At 39.1% G+C, this 13,452-nt stretch overlaps 1 protein-coding gene across 7 annotated transcripts in view; it reads right to left on the minus strand.

Annotated features, from left to right (window-relative positions):
* The window catches only part of RIC1 (RIC1 partner of RAB6A GEF complex), a 50,245-nt gene extending 41,386 nt beyond the window's left edge, over window positions 1–8,859 (minus strand). For 5 of the 7 annotated variants that reach the window (XM_010311598.2, XM_075740937.1, XM_075740939.1 and 2 more), the window contains exon 1: window positions 8,144–8,859. In XM_010311598.2, coding sequence (XP_010309900.1) covers window positions 8,144–8,284 — 141 coding nt within the window. In that variant the 5' untranslated portion in view covers window positions 8,285–8,859. The remainder of the gene's footprint in view (window positions 1–8,143) is intronic. The other 2 variants (XM_075740942.1, XM_075740941.1) reach the window with 2 other exon arrangements.
* Between the last annotated feature and the right edge of the window lie 4,593 nt (window positions 8,860–13,452).

Genomic DNA, 13,452 nt, shown 5'->3' on the forward strand with positions numbered 1-13,452 from the left:
AAACAGGAGTAGATCAGCTTAATTTTAATTACTTGCCCCAAGCAGAGCAAGCCATTAAACACACATTTTAACAAAAATAAGGGCCTAGTTAGTACAATACTTTTCTCTGGTTAGTTTTAGATATTTAACCCATAACCTGTACAGAAACAGTAAGGATTTAGACTCTATTACACAGAATTTTCCCTAAATCTTTACATTTGTTTCTGTTGGAAAAACCAATTCTCCAAGTCAGCTTCATGAACACTCCATGTTTTTTCCCTCTTCACACTTCTGCATGCAGCTACTAAAATTATAACGAAATCTACTTAAGCACAACTAATAAAACATGCACACTGCCTCAAATAAGGCAAGATATTGATCCTCCTTCTTTATAATGTTTAAAATGTGCTTGCTGTAAATATTAATGGCAGAGCCACAGCTTTTTTAGAAGCTTTTTTCCAGAAACATAGCAAGTGGCCTAACAGAGTTGTTTTAAAAAAAAATAATTTGTCTGCAGAACAAAAGTAAATTGGACCTTCAGTTCTTAAGGAAGAAAGAACAGAAGACTAAGGAAGAAAGAACTGAGTAAGTCATTCTTTAATCAAATTGCAACTTAAAGCTAGCAAAAGCTTCCCAAAAATAGATAAGAAGCATATCTGGCATTTCACAATGTGCTGCAGAGAAAATCTAGCATTTTGATATAGTACATTTTGCCTCTCAGGAGGAATGTAAGGTCAGGCAAAACAGAAGCTGTCACTCACTTATGAACAGAACAGCAGAGGTGGATGTACACAGGACAACAAAAATGGAGAAAAAGAAAAAAAAAAAAAAAAAAAAAAAAAAGGAAAGATAGCCTTAACAACAATATAGTAGTATCATTACCAGACTAAACAAATTCTCCAGTGCTCTAATTAATGTTACTGAAAAAGCGAAACAGAACTTTCTGTTCCCACAGTTAAATACACGTTACCTCCTTCCTTGCGTATACACTGTTCAGCTACTTTGGCTACCTTTTCACAAGAGCACTTTCCACAGGAGCTCCTACTCCAAAATCTTTATGCTTCTCAACAATGCCTTTCTAACATAAAATATGCCTTTTTTACTGATGTGAGATTATGACAACATTCACAAGAGACAGCTGAAAGCAAATGTGGTTTGGATGACCAATACTGAAATTGAGGCATTGCACTGTTTATGAAACAGTAAGGTAGCAAGTTAGCTTCATGAGCAAAGATCCCTAACTCAAACTACTTTAAAATTCACTTTTGTTTCATTATAAATTTTTGTTGTACAGTAAGAATTCCTTTGGACTAGGAAAGATGAGCTCTACATCAACATCAGGACAAAATACCTAAGTCAACAATTAAAAAAACTACCACAAAACAACACACAAAACCAAACCCATGATGATACAATTTAAAATTGTTACTATTTTACTTAATTCTACCTGACCAAATACACCATCGTTCCTATTTCCTTTTTTTAAGCAGTAACTATGAGCAGCATAAGTAGTCTCACAACACTGAGCCATATAAGGTAGTTTTTACAAAGAAATCTATCAAGATATACAAACCCTGCAGCAAATTCTCTCAGCAAGCTTAGACATGAGATATTATCACTTCACTTCTCTGAACAAAAAAATTCTACAACATTTGATATAAATGCAAACCAAGCAGACATTTAAACCCTAAACTAAGAAGTGAAAGTTGCTTTCAACAGGTCATCTTTAAATAGGATGAGTAGTACAGACTTGAACAGCAGCCCTCATAGAAGCGTCTGTCCTGACTGAGATGTTTACAGGGCTTCGAAGAAAATGATACATTAACCAACTGGAGAGAGGTAAAATCATTGTTTGTTTGACAGAATATAAAATAATGAAAAAATGAGTTTTCCTTAATTAGGATTCCGTGGTTTGACTGCTGCTGGTTAATAATAAACTGTGCATACAGTGGATTTAACAAGTTAAGTAGGTCAGCAAATACAACTGGACTAAGTTTGAGAAGTAAACACCTAACAGCATGTATGCATTCAGGCATTGAAACTTCTTAGTGCTCCTTTATTTTTAGTTGCACTTTCACCATTAATTCACTTGAACCCAGAAGGAAAAAGAGCAAGACAGGAACACTGCCATTTATAGTCACCAAGAAAATTAGTAAAAATATGAAGTAATACACTTGCTCAGGCCTATGGATGTTCCTGTTAAGACACAAGCATTCCCATAATTTTTATGCGAAACAAAGTAGTTATTATATCTGTATTAAATATGAATAGCAAAATCATATCCTCGCCTAAATTCTGAGAATGTTGCACCAAGTAGCTGATACAGTCATACTCAAATTCCTACGTACTGCAAAAAGTTAAATGATTTTTTTTAAAATACCAATAGTTGCAGTGAATCCAATTATTTCTGCCCAAATAATACCCAAGAATGCTGAGACGTTCTCCATGTTTTATGTAACCTATCCATAGACAACATGTTCAGCTCTGAACTCCACTTTTTATTTTGCTTTTTTTTTTTATTGTAAGTATAAATCCAAAGTAGTTTGAATTTTAAATGCAAGTAAATTTCATAATCCTTACTACTTCCTTTTTTCTTTCAAAGGATTCTCATCTTTAATGCCACCAATTCACTATCACTAATTTACTTTCCACATAATTTTTTACATCTAATTTTAGCTTTCAGACACTGAATGTCTGGAAGACTATCAGTCTTTTCACAACTGTTATGTCTAGGACAAATATTCTTGTATTTGCAGAGAATGTGCAACAGCATTAGTAGCTGACAACATATTATGAATGGGTTTTGGTTTTTTAATGGAACATCAATATAAGAACCTGCATGGCCGTAGATAATTGTCAAAATCCTAGTATTCTTATCCCCTAACAATTTAGTATTCTAGACATCCAAAATTAATCTCATTTAAAATCAAGAGGCATTTTCTACTTAGTTTCATAAGATAAATGCTTCAATGCTTTATTAGGCTGTAGGCACAAGACAAAAATCAAAACCACACTGTTCTGATGAGCTTACTATCTAAGCGACAAAGACAAGGCTGGGAGAAAATAGAACAAAAGCCTGGTGACACTGTGCACTTTGTCATTAGATGCTCTGTGCTCCACTTCAAAGGCTGAAGCTTTGTAAGTGTATAAACTAATAAATGAGAAAGGTTAGATAGAGAAAAGCATGCATGCACTCATAAGGAAGTGGAAAATTCATTAGTAAGAACCAGAAGAAAGAAAAAACAGACCACAAAACCCATTTTGTCAGTAACAGAGATACAAGGTGGTGATAAAAGAATTTCTAAAAGTATGGTTAATTATAAAAACATAACTCCTTTAATTCAGTTTTAAAATCAGCTGCAAAGCTTAGAATCAGCAGAGTATCCATCCAATAAACGTAACAGACACAGCTCCCAATATTGTGCTTCATGTCAGCTACTGTGAAAGAGCTCAGAAAACCAAAGTGCATCAGAACTGGCCATCACTACCTCTCTTGGGTGAATATTTTCAGTTAACCTACAGCTCAAAATCATTGCCAATAAGAAAGGCCATATTCTATAGATCTTTGCTGTTCCTCAAGCCGCAGAAATTGCCAAGTGCCTAAATTTTGATTAAATAGAATTGCCTGTGATGGAGAATAGACTATCCTCCTCTCTGGTCTCATACTGACAAATTAGTCTGTTATGTGCAACTAAACAAGCAGTCAAAACTCATAACTGAGGATGCTTTTCTCTTCATGCAAGTAATTCTGAAATGTCTTTCAGGAGTCATCTATTTTATATTAGTACAGGAGACACTGAAAAGCTAGTAAGGCCTACTGAATAGTCAGATGACAATTTTACATTTCACATCATCATAAATCCATCAGTCTAACAGATATTTCTCATTTCTTTAACTATGTAACCACAAATGCATCTTTATAATAGATGCAACAGCACGACTGTTACTGTTATTGATGCATAAAAGGAAATTGCCTTGTCAGACAACTATCTGATGGGTATCAGCTAAGACAGCATCTCAGGGGTTAAATTACTAAGGAAAAAAATGCAGCAGAAGAGGCAAGACATCTTAGTTTGCACTGATGCTATCTGTGTTATATTGTTCACAATACACAAACCCACCATTATCAAGACGTCTGTTGTGTATTTTGTAATCAAATTTCAGATAAAAATGGTACAGAGATTGTATCTAATCCTATCTAGGAAAAGGCCACGTACAAGAATTCAGTAAATTATTCATCTTACAGTTCTGAGATGAAAGCATAATCCTAAAAGCATGGTGAAAACATAATTATTTTTCTTCTTTTGATGTCCACCTGTAATAAAAGATTACAAAAACAACCACAGATTTTTAAATATATTTATTCATATATTTTATGAACTATAAGCACTGGTGTCACAAGTAACTCCTTCAACAGCACGCCAAAATTCCAGGTTACGGAGATCACTTCTGCAACAGAAGCACAGTCTCCTGTTCTGATCTATTTGTTTTAAATACCATGTATGCTTAGATTTAAAGCACGTATCAAGCTCAATTCTAATACTACAATAGTAAGAGACTGAAAAACGTATAACAGTGAGTTATGAGAGCTGTCTGAAGACAGACTTATTCAGCATTTACAATGAATAGAGATTATTTGACAATCAAGGATTCTGACATGCACGCTTTCCCATAAGCTTATAGTTCATTTGGGTGAGCTGATCGTAAAAAAAACAGGAAAGTTTAAAAACAAAGGTAGATGTAAATCATAAGCTGATAAGCACCTAGGTAATTAACAAATGCTCCTCAAAATGAGTAGTTGGGGCAAGCTACTCTTGGCTGCAAAGAGCTTACAAAACTGGTTTTGACTGGTAGAGTCACAGCAGATAGTCCAACAACTTCATTAAATATTTAAGGCCAGTACTTAACTCCTGTCATTGCCACAAGTTTGTTAAGATTAAAGAAAGAACTATATTTACACATACAAGTACATCATCAGACTATTCTTGTTACACACATTTGACTCCTCAACACTTACAGGGGGAACTCCACTCCTCTATTACACCTCCTTCCTCAGTTGCATTCATCTTCCCTTAATATCTAGAGCCCTGTGGGTGGATATATAGAACTCCCTGTACTGCCTCAAGCTCTTATTTCATTAGATAACCAAACCAATTTAAAATTAAAAGCCACTACTGTTAAAGGAGTAACACTTTCAGTGAGCCAATTACAATGCTCCTTTGATCCCTTCATGAGCTGAAAAAAACAGGTTTCTACTTGTTCAGCAAGATGAACAAACCTGTAAAAGCCATCACTAGTCCACCATAAGAGCCACTAAAAATGTAAGTGCAAGCAGGAAAGATCATGACGCTTAGGACTGCACATCTGCCTCATGAAATCTCACCTTTAGTTCCCCAATCTATTAAACACCAATTGCCTCATTTTAGTATTTCAGAAAGTTTCTTCATGAATGTAAGTTTCTCATTTCACGCTTCCAAGTACTTAACATTACCAGAATTAAAACATTGACAAGCTTTCCAATGCTGCCAATGAAAACAGTTCCATTGGCTCTTAGTGTCAAGGAATCTTCTGAGGTACTTAGGCCATAAATTTCTTCTGATTTAAGAAAAACACTGGGAACAGTCGTCTCCTAAGTGGAATGCATTTAATATAATCCATCAGGGCGCAAGAAAAAAATATTTTTTGTACCAAAAAATTTAAAACTGTGTTTATTTCAGCTTTACCTCAATCTTTTTTAATTTATATGTTGTGTATGCTTGCTAATGTGCATAATAGTACAGTAGCACAAGCAGATAAATCATAAATAAATAAATGTACACATCCTGAGGTGTGTGTTTAAAAATCTTTCAGCAATACTGGTGCATGATCAAAAACATTCACCACTGATCAGTGGTCTTTCCATCCACAATCTAATCTCTCCTGACAAAGTAGTATGTAAAATAGTCAAGGACTTTTTGGCTCAGAAACACTAAGACAATTCCATCTATTTTTACCCACACCATTCACCCCAGTTTCTAATCTTAATACCTATATTGTTTCCAAACCAGAAAACAATCTGCACCCTGGGATAAACTTTCCTTAGTTCCATTAGTTCTTAGCACCCGGTAGGTCAAAAGGAGGTTTAAACATTACCACCTCACTTGGAAAATATACATACTGAATATAAATTTATGTGCCTGGAAGTATTTCAAAGGGCCCACTGTTCTTGAAAAATTCAAAACAGAACTTCACATGCCTCATCACCTCATTCTTACATGAAACCTTTCATACATAGTTGAGATAGTAATAAGTCTTAACAAGAACATTAGCCTGAAGGGTTTTCTACTTCAAGAAATTGAATTAGTTCAACCTGACCAGAACTTAGCCTTGTTCCAAAGAAGGTACTTCCAACAAATTAAAACATTTTCTAGCATGTAATAATTTTAGTTTGTTTTTTATAGGAGTCCAACATGTGATTTTAAGCTTCATCTTCAAAAACAACCAACCAAAAACCAATAAAACAAAAAAAAACCAAACAGGCAAACCCCCAGCTATATGCATAAAAATAATGCAAGAGATTCTCTTAAAAAATGGCCTTAACAGAAACCTTTGTCTTACAGGATTTGCTAATGGCCGGATGTCCACAGAGGTGGTGAGATTGTAACATACTTTTTAGTCTAAGATCAACCAGTGATCAAGTCTGGCAAAGTCAGGCCCTTTCTCAAAAGCCTCTATTACATACTAAATTAACATGTATTTTAAAAATTGTAATGACCTTTTTTTGTCAGAAAACAGTTTGCTCAACTTTTCTGCATCAAGTGAATTCCTTTAGTGCTCTGTCTGTAGCCAGTTATACAATATTTAACATTTCAAAACAAGTCCAAGCATGTAAATTAACAAACATCATCCTCGGAAATAGACCATAAAGTAAAATACATTCTAAAAACGGGGCACATTTTGAGAAGCAGTCTACAAGTTTGTTCTCTTTTATGTATTTTCCTGGAAAAGAAAATGAGTTGTTGAATGGACTACAACTACAGCTTTAACAAATGGCAAAAGCTGTAAGAGCATACATCCTACACTATGCACCACAAACCTAAAAAACAGAGGCCACATGATGATGTTTGCACAGCATAGTTACTGGGCTGGTATGTCCTAATTGGATACTTGTATAGGTTCAAAAACCAGCATCAGCACCCCACCCAAGTACTAATGAACAGCCACGAAGAGCGCAACACAAGGTAAAGTGATGAAATCTCAGCATAACATAAAACAAGATTTTAAAGCTACGACTGCCATTTGACACCTTTCAGTATCAGCTTTCTAAAATTGGATTGTTAGTTTTCTCCTGTAATCTGAGATGAACTCTATAAATTATCTGGAGTTAGAGATATTTATAGACAGATTTAGGGTCTAATCTAGGCAGTATTTAAAAGGATCCAGCATAAAAATTTAAAGTCGGTATCACAACTGTTTCATTGACATCATCAAATCAAACTGACAAAAAGCACTTTTGTTACCACACTAATTCAAAGTGAATTAAAAGCAAGGCATTTAATGTCAATTATTCAGATAGTCTCAAAGTGGATGTTACTAAAGCTGCGACTTCCATGCAAAAGCCATGACAATTCTTCTGTTTAGGGCCACAAAACTTGTAAACTTTTCAGAAAAAGAAAAGTTTGTAAACTTCTGTGTTATATCATTACACAGAATGTTATAGTCTGTTCTGTATTTTATAAAAAAATTTCATGTTTCATCTCTTATGTTATTTTATGTAAAACACAGAATATATGAAAGCAGAACAGATGAAGCATATTTGCAAAAAAAGCATTGCTACAAACACTCTTTATATTAAGTTTATGCACTATTTAAAGTCAAATTAAATTTATGCAGCATTAAAGTCAAAGTAAAAACAAAAGTTGGTTAGAAGTGTCATTTTCAGGAATAACAGGTGTTAACTCCAAGTAGACTGATTTTACATATTTTCTTAAGATATACTGCTGTCAATAAACATCGTGGCTTAACTGTTCCGAGTCACAAGTAATGATGTATTCTGTAAGCTTTAGTCCCAAATTTTGCAATCCTTTCTGGAACAGGAACAAAAGCAAAAAAAAATTTCATAGATGAGAAGGCTTTTCAGTTGGGAGAACAGGGTCTGAGAGCTAACAGAGGAATGGATACTCACTCTGCAGTACCAGATGCTTAGCTGAGATGGGGATAACACTGCGAAGAAAACTCTCTGGGGATCCGTCTGGATGTGAAGAGGACGCTCCAGGGACTTCAGAGGACACAACAGTCTTTTGGGCCAGCCGCTGAGAAAATACATGGCTGTAGATTTCCCTCTTCCCGAGAAGCGGGCTCTCAGCTTACTCTAGCCTAGGCGGGGGACGGCGGGGACATCAGCCGAAGGAGAGAGAGATGCAGGAGGGCTCGCTGGCGCTCTACGGCCTCCGGACGACGGGCTGTGATCACCGGCCCGGAGCCGACCACGCATAATCACCACCGAAGCGACGGGACCCCTCGGCTCACCACCGCCGCCCGCACCCGTGAGGGGGGCGGCTCAGGCCTCCCCGCCGCTGGGGGCCGCGGGCCGTCGTCCCCAGCCGTCGCCGCCGGTCTCTCGCGCGGGCGTGGAGGCGCGGAGCGCCGCAGCCGCCGAGGGCAGAGGCGAATGCGAGTCCGGGGAGGGGCGAGAGCCAAGCGAACCGCGGCCTGAGGGAGGCGGCAGGAGAAGCGGCCGGTCACTGCTCCAAGCGGACCCGCGGGAGCTGCAGCGGCTGCAGCGGCAGCTCCTCCCTCCTGCGGGTGCCTCGCCCGCCCGCTCTCCGTGTCGCTGTCGCCGCTGCCGAAGCCCTCGCCGCCATCTCCCTCCTCCTCCTCCTCCTCCTCCTCGATCTCCTCCCCCTCTACGGCGTCTGAACGCCGCGGCCCCGAGCGCGACGGCGGCCCCACGGCGGAGGGAGGGGGCACGGGCGGGGCGGGGCCGGGCGCGGAGGCTCCCATTGGCCACGGCGGTGGGACCGCGCGGAAGTGACGTCAGGGACGCCTGAGGCTCCCGTCCCCAAGAGACTCCGTGTCAAGGTTCCGGGCGAAAAGGCGCGCGCCGGCGTCAGAGGCGGGGCGGGAGTGGCCTGCGGGGCGCATGCGCATGCGAGGAAGGGGAAGCGCGGGGCGTGGTGTTCTGCGCAGGCGCGCAAGGGCACCGCCCGCCACTTCGCGGATGGCTTTGGCGGCGGTGTGCGCATGCGGGGGGGGGGGGAGGGTGAGGATGAGGATGAGGAGTTGCCGTCCTGTCGTGAGGGGCGACCTACCTGCGAGTGGTCGGTGAGGGGCCGGGGTGGCCGTTTGCCGGCGGGGAGTAAGCACCGCTCCGAACAGGCAAGCCGGGAGGCTGCGGTGCTCGGGTAAGGCTCGGCTTCTGGCTCCTGCCGCCGGCCGTTGGGCTGCTCCCAACTTCACAGCCCTGGGAGGGCCGGGCCTGCGTTGGGGCTTGGTGCTGACAGACTCTTTGCACAAAGTAGGCCCCTTTCGCACCCAGCTTGCAACTTAGCAGATGAAGAGGTTGTTTAGTGACGGAGGAGTGCCAGGGAGGGATGCTTTAGGTGAGAAAGGCAAATCTGGGTGAGAAGGACCTGTGAGTTGCCATCATGGATGTTGCCATTGAGGCTGTGTTTTGGGGGCAAGGTGAGTGCAGGTGCAGGGAACACTTGCTGCACAGTGTGCGTGCAGCATCGTGGTTTTGGCATCAGGCTCCTGACAGGTGCTGCATTTCTCCCAAGTGATGAGTTGGATCAAGGATCTGATTCATCTGGGGAAGATTTTGGGTTTTTTTTTCCACTAGGTTATTTTTCAGCCAAGACCTCTTCCTTAATCTTGTTTCCATGATTGCCCAAATGCTTTTATTCACACATTAAGGAGACAGCAGGAGCATGTGATGCGAAGGATGAAAAGCAGAAAGCAAAGCTTTAACTATAGATGTGTGAATGTGGCTATTTAGTCTCCTCTTGTAATTGAAAAATAAAAGGAGGTGCAAAAGGAGTAAAGGTAGATGTCTACACCATTGCAAGGGCAGTGCCTGTGTTGGAAAGAAATAACTACCAATAGAAATAATCAGGAAAGTTTACTGAACCAGTCCCCCAGAACTGCTTGTTAGAGGAGTTCCTCTGGACTGAGCTGTCTCAAAACAGGTCTCACTGCCTGCAAATTACCCAGTTCACTTCAAAGAAAATGATCTGTCCCCACACCTAAGGCCTGCTCACTCCTAACATCTTTCTGGTAATAAATTGTTACTATATGAATACTACGTTCCAGCTTATATATTTCTGTCTCAATAAGAGAAATGAGTTATAAGGATGAATATATTAGAGTCTAGACAAAACCGTAATATACCTTAAAAAAAAAAATGTATTAAAGGAGCAAAATACCAAGATATTTTGTACCCCAGACTTTTAAGTGGGCAACTTGGACGTCTCTTACCATCAAATTCCCTTCTGTCAGATAGATGCCAATCAGTGCCTCCGCTACAAACAGCCTTCTTGCTGTAGTCTTCTCTGAACCCTTTTTGGCCTGCATTTTTGATAGCTAACCTTCTAGATTAGGAAATGGAAATAATATTCAGGAGTGTAGCACCATCTCATTTATTAACTTCCCTTCTATTCCTCATATTATGAAATAAATGCCACAAAATACACTGTGAAGAATAGGTTTGGCTTTTAGAGCATCCTTCTTCTCGATAAATTGCATTCTGCCAAGTTCATCTTACTTCATCAAAGTACTGAGAAATTTCTCAAAGAAAATCCATTAAACGATTAGTAATGGACCTGTGTGTCTTTCATACTTATTTGTAGCTTCCTTGGTTACTGCTACAGCATCCTCACACATGTGTACATGTAAGAGGCAAACATGCTTCTAGCTCATGCTGTTCCTGCAGAACATGCTGTATTGCATGCTGAGAGCATCATTCATGAAGGAAACAGCCACTGCTGTTAATAGCAACTATATCATAGGATTTTGTTGTACCTGTACATTGTGTAAAAAGTAGAGAGACTCAAATCTGTAATGTTTGCATTGCTGCTATTGTTGCTTTCTCTGTGGAGAGGCATGAGGCATATAGTTGACGTTAGAAATAACGATGGTGCAATGTTTTGTTAGAAGTGTGACTATCAAAATCCTCACATCGATGATATGAAGATGATGTAAATTATGTCATTTTTGGTACTTTTTTGTGGGCTGAATACAGAACATATTTAGATGCCTAGAATGGTAATTTGGTAATACAGACTTTTTTTTTTTAATTATAGGCTGTTTGTACTTGAGTACACAAACATAAGCACATTTCTCAGTCTCATGGCATGGGAATGTAACTCATAGTGCCCTGGGATTCAAAAGTTGTGTTGAAATGCATGCAGGGGACCAACCTCACAGAGTTTCTTGAACAGATCTGGCAGTGGCTGCCGAGGCACAATTACAGGATATAGCAGGGAGACTATGATAACAAAGCTTGACAGAATTGTGAAGAACCTTTATGCACAGAGGTCCAGTTGTCAGTTGTCGTGAAGTTCACCTAGCTGAAGATAAGACTTGCTTGCAACTGCCAACTCAGTGACAGTCATGTTGTTTTGGGAACTGTGCTCTTGAGATAGCTGTGTCCTGAAAAGGAAGAGCTCATGCAGAGCTGCGGGAATATACAGAGACATTGAAATATCGTAAGCCTAGATACATAAGTCTTGATGTTAGCAGGTTAGTAAAAGGAAGGAGGGGACATGCTGGTGGCAAAAGCAGATCCAGGATGAGAATGTTGCAGGAGAGTAGGTGTTCCGCACAGTTGCCACTGTTAAACTGCTAGCATTGATTTGCAGCTGTTGCCATGAACTGTAATTTAGGTTGTGCAGCTAACTGTCACCCAATGTTATATCTGGAGCTCTTGCATAAACAATTATGGAAGTTTAGTCCTTGTATGTAAAATTAAAAAACAAACCCAAAATAAACAACCCTCCCCCCCCGCTATTACCACTACCAGCAACATAGCTCAAAGCCAAAAAAAAAAAAAAATTAGAGAAAGAGTGTTAGTGAGGCATGGTTATAGTCAATGGCATGAAGTTTTTGTCAGGCTGCTTAAAGATGCAGGCATTATGTCATATAAACCACAGAAGGTGTGTGACAATGCACGAGCATCTGTGTTATGTACATCCAAATATCTTTATTAAGTCATCTTGTCTTCTTAAAACTGGTTATGGAACAAACGAGTCCTTTACCTTGCAGATTGCTGCTGCTGAAATGTGACAATTGCCATAGATTAGCCTGATTTATTAGTCACCCACCAAAAATGGGCTTTTTAACTGAGAACAGATCCATATAAACAGAACAAGGTAGGGCAAATATTCAACTCATTTTCCTTCAGACCATTCTCAGAGATGATTTCAGAGAGTGAGTTATAATGGTTGTTACCATCCTTAAAGATGAAGTCTAAAGAAATAACAAAACGCTAATATTATAAATTAAAAAAACCCGAAAAAACTGCCTAGTAAAAGGGAAGTTATTTGCTGTAACACCACAGGAAAATCTTATGTATTTTAAAAGGAAAAGAAAAAAAACCCCTCAATGGATTAAATGCTAAAGCCAGTCAGCTGCAAAGCCATGACTTTTAAAAAAGCACACAGGAAAATCAGTCTTGATTATTGCAGACATTTTCTGAATTCAGCGAAGAGAAATGCAAATATTCTTGTGTAGAGACTGTTAGAAAGAAGGGAAGAACAGTTTATTGCTACTGCAAAATCAAAGTCAGCAATCTGTGCTTATATACAGTATATGACCTGAAATACTGGGACAATACTCATTTACAATAGCTAGACTCCGTTATTTTACCACACAAAGCAATCATTCTGGAATAGACCAATACAGTTCTTTTGGATTAATCATTACATTTATAGGCACTTTCTGTCAAATTATTTGTTATTTTTATACCCAGGTATGGTTAAATAGAATAAAAAGCTAATTCTGAGCAAAGAAAGTACAAGTAATAAAATTAAATGGATACATTCCACCTGTTTTTCCTAGTAATCAATTATTCACAAATAGTCACAAAATCATTTGGCAACATTATTTACCATTTGATAATTTAGAAGTTTATGCAATTAATAATTATTGGTTTCAGATCATTCTTCATTCACGTGTAGATACTCACCATCCATTTTATAGTGGTATGTCATTTCTCACAAGTCGTACGGTACTGTTTTCAGTTTCTTACTGAACAACTTATGTAACTAACCGGCAGCGTAAACCAGTAGTGTTAGAACTCAGTTTCCTGAATTTTGCAATAGAGTTTTGCAATAATGTTTCTGGGGTTTTTCTAGTGGATGAACCAAACAACTTACACATTTTTATTCCACATTTTGGAGGTGTATATATTATTCAGAAGTGGCTTTCACCCAACATTTAAGAACCCAAGGCTGAAATTTGCAAATAAATCAGGAAATTTGCTAGTGAATTTGAAGT

The sequence above is a fragment of the Balearica regulorum genome, chromosome Z, assembly GCF_011004875.1.
Source record: "Balearica regulorum gibbericeps isolate bBalReg1 chromosome Z, bBalReg1.pri, whole genome shotgun sequence".
In the NCBI taxonomy this organism is placed as follows: Eukaryota; Metazoa; Chordata; class Aves; order Gruiformes; family Gruidae; genus Balearica; species Balearica regulorum.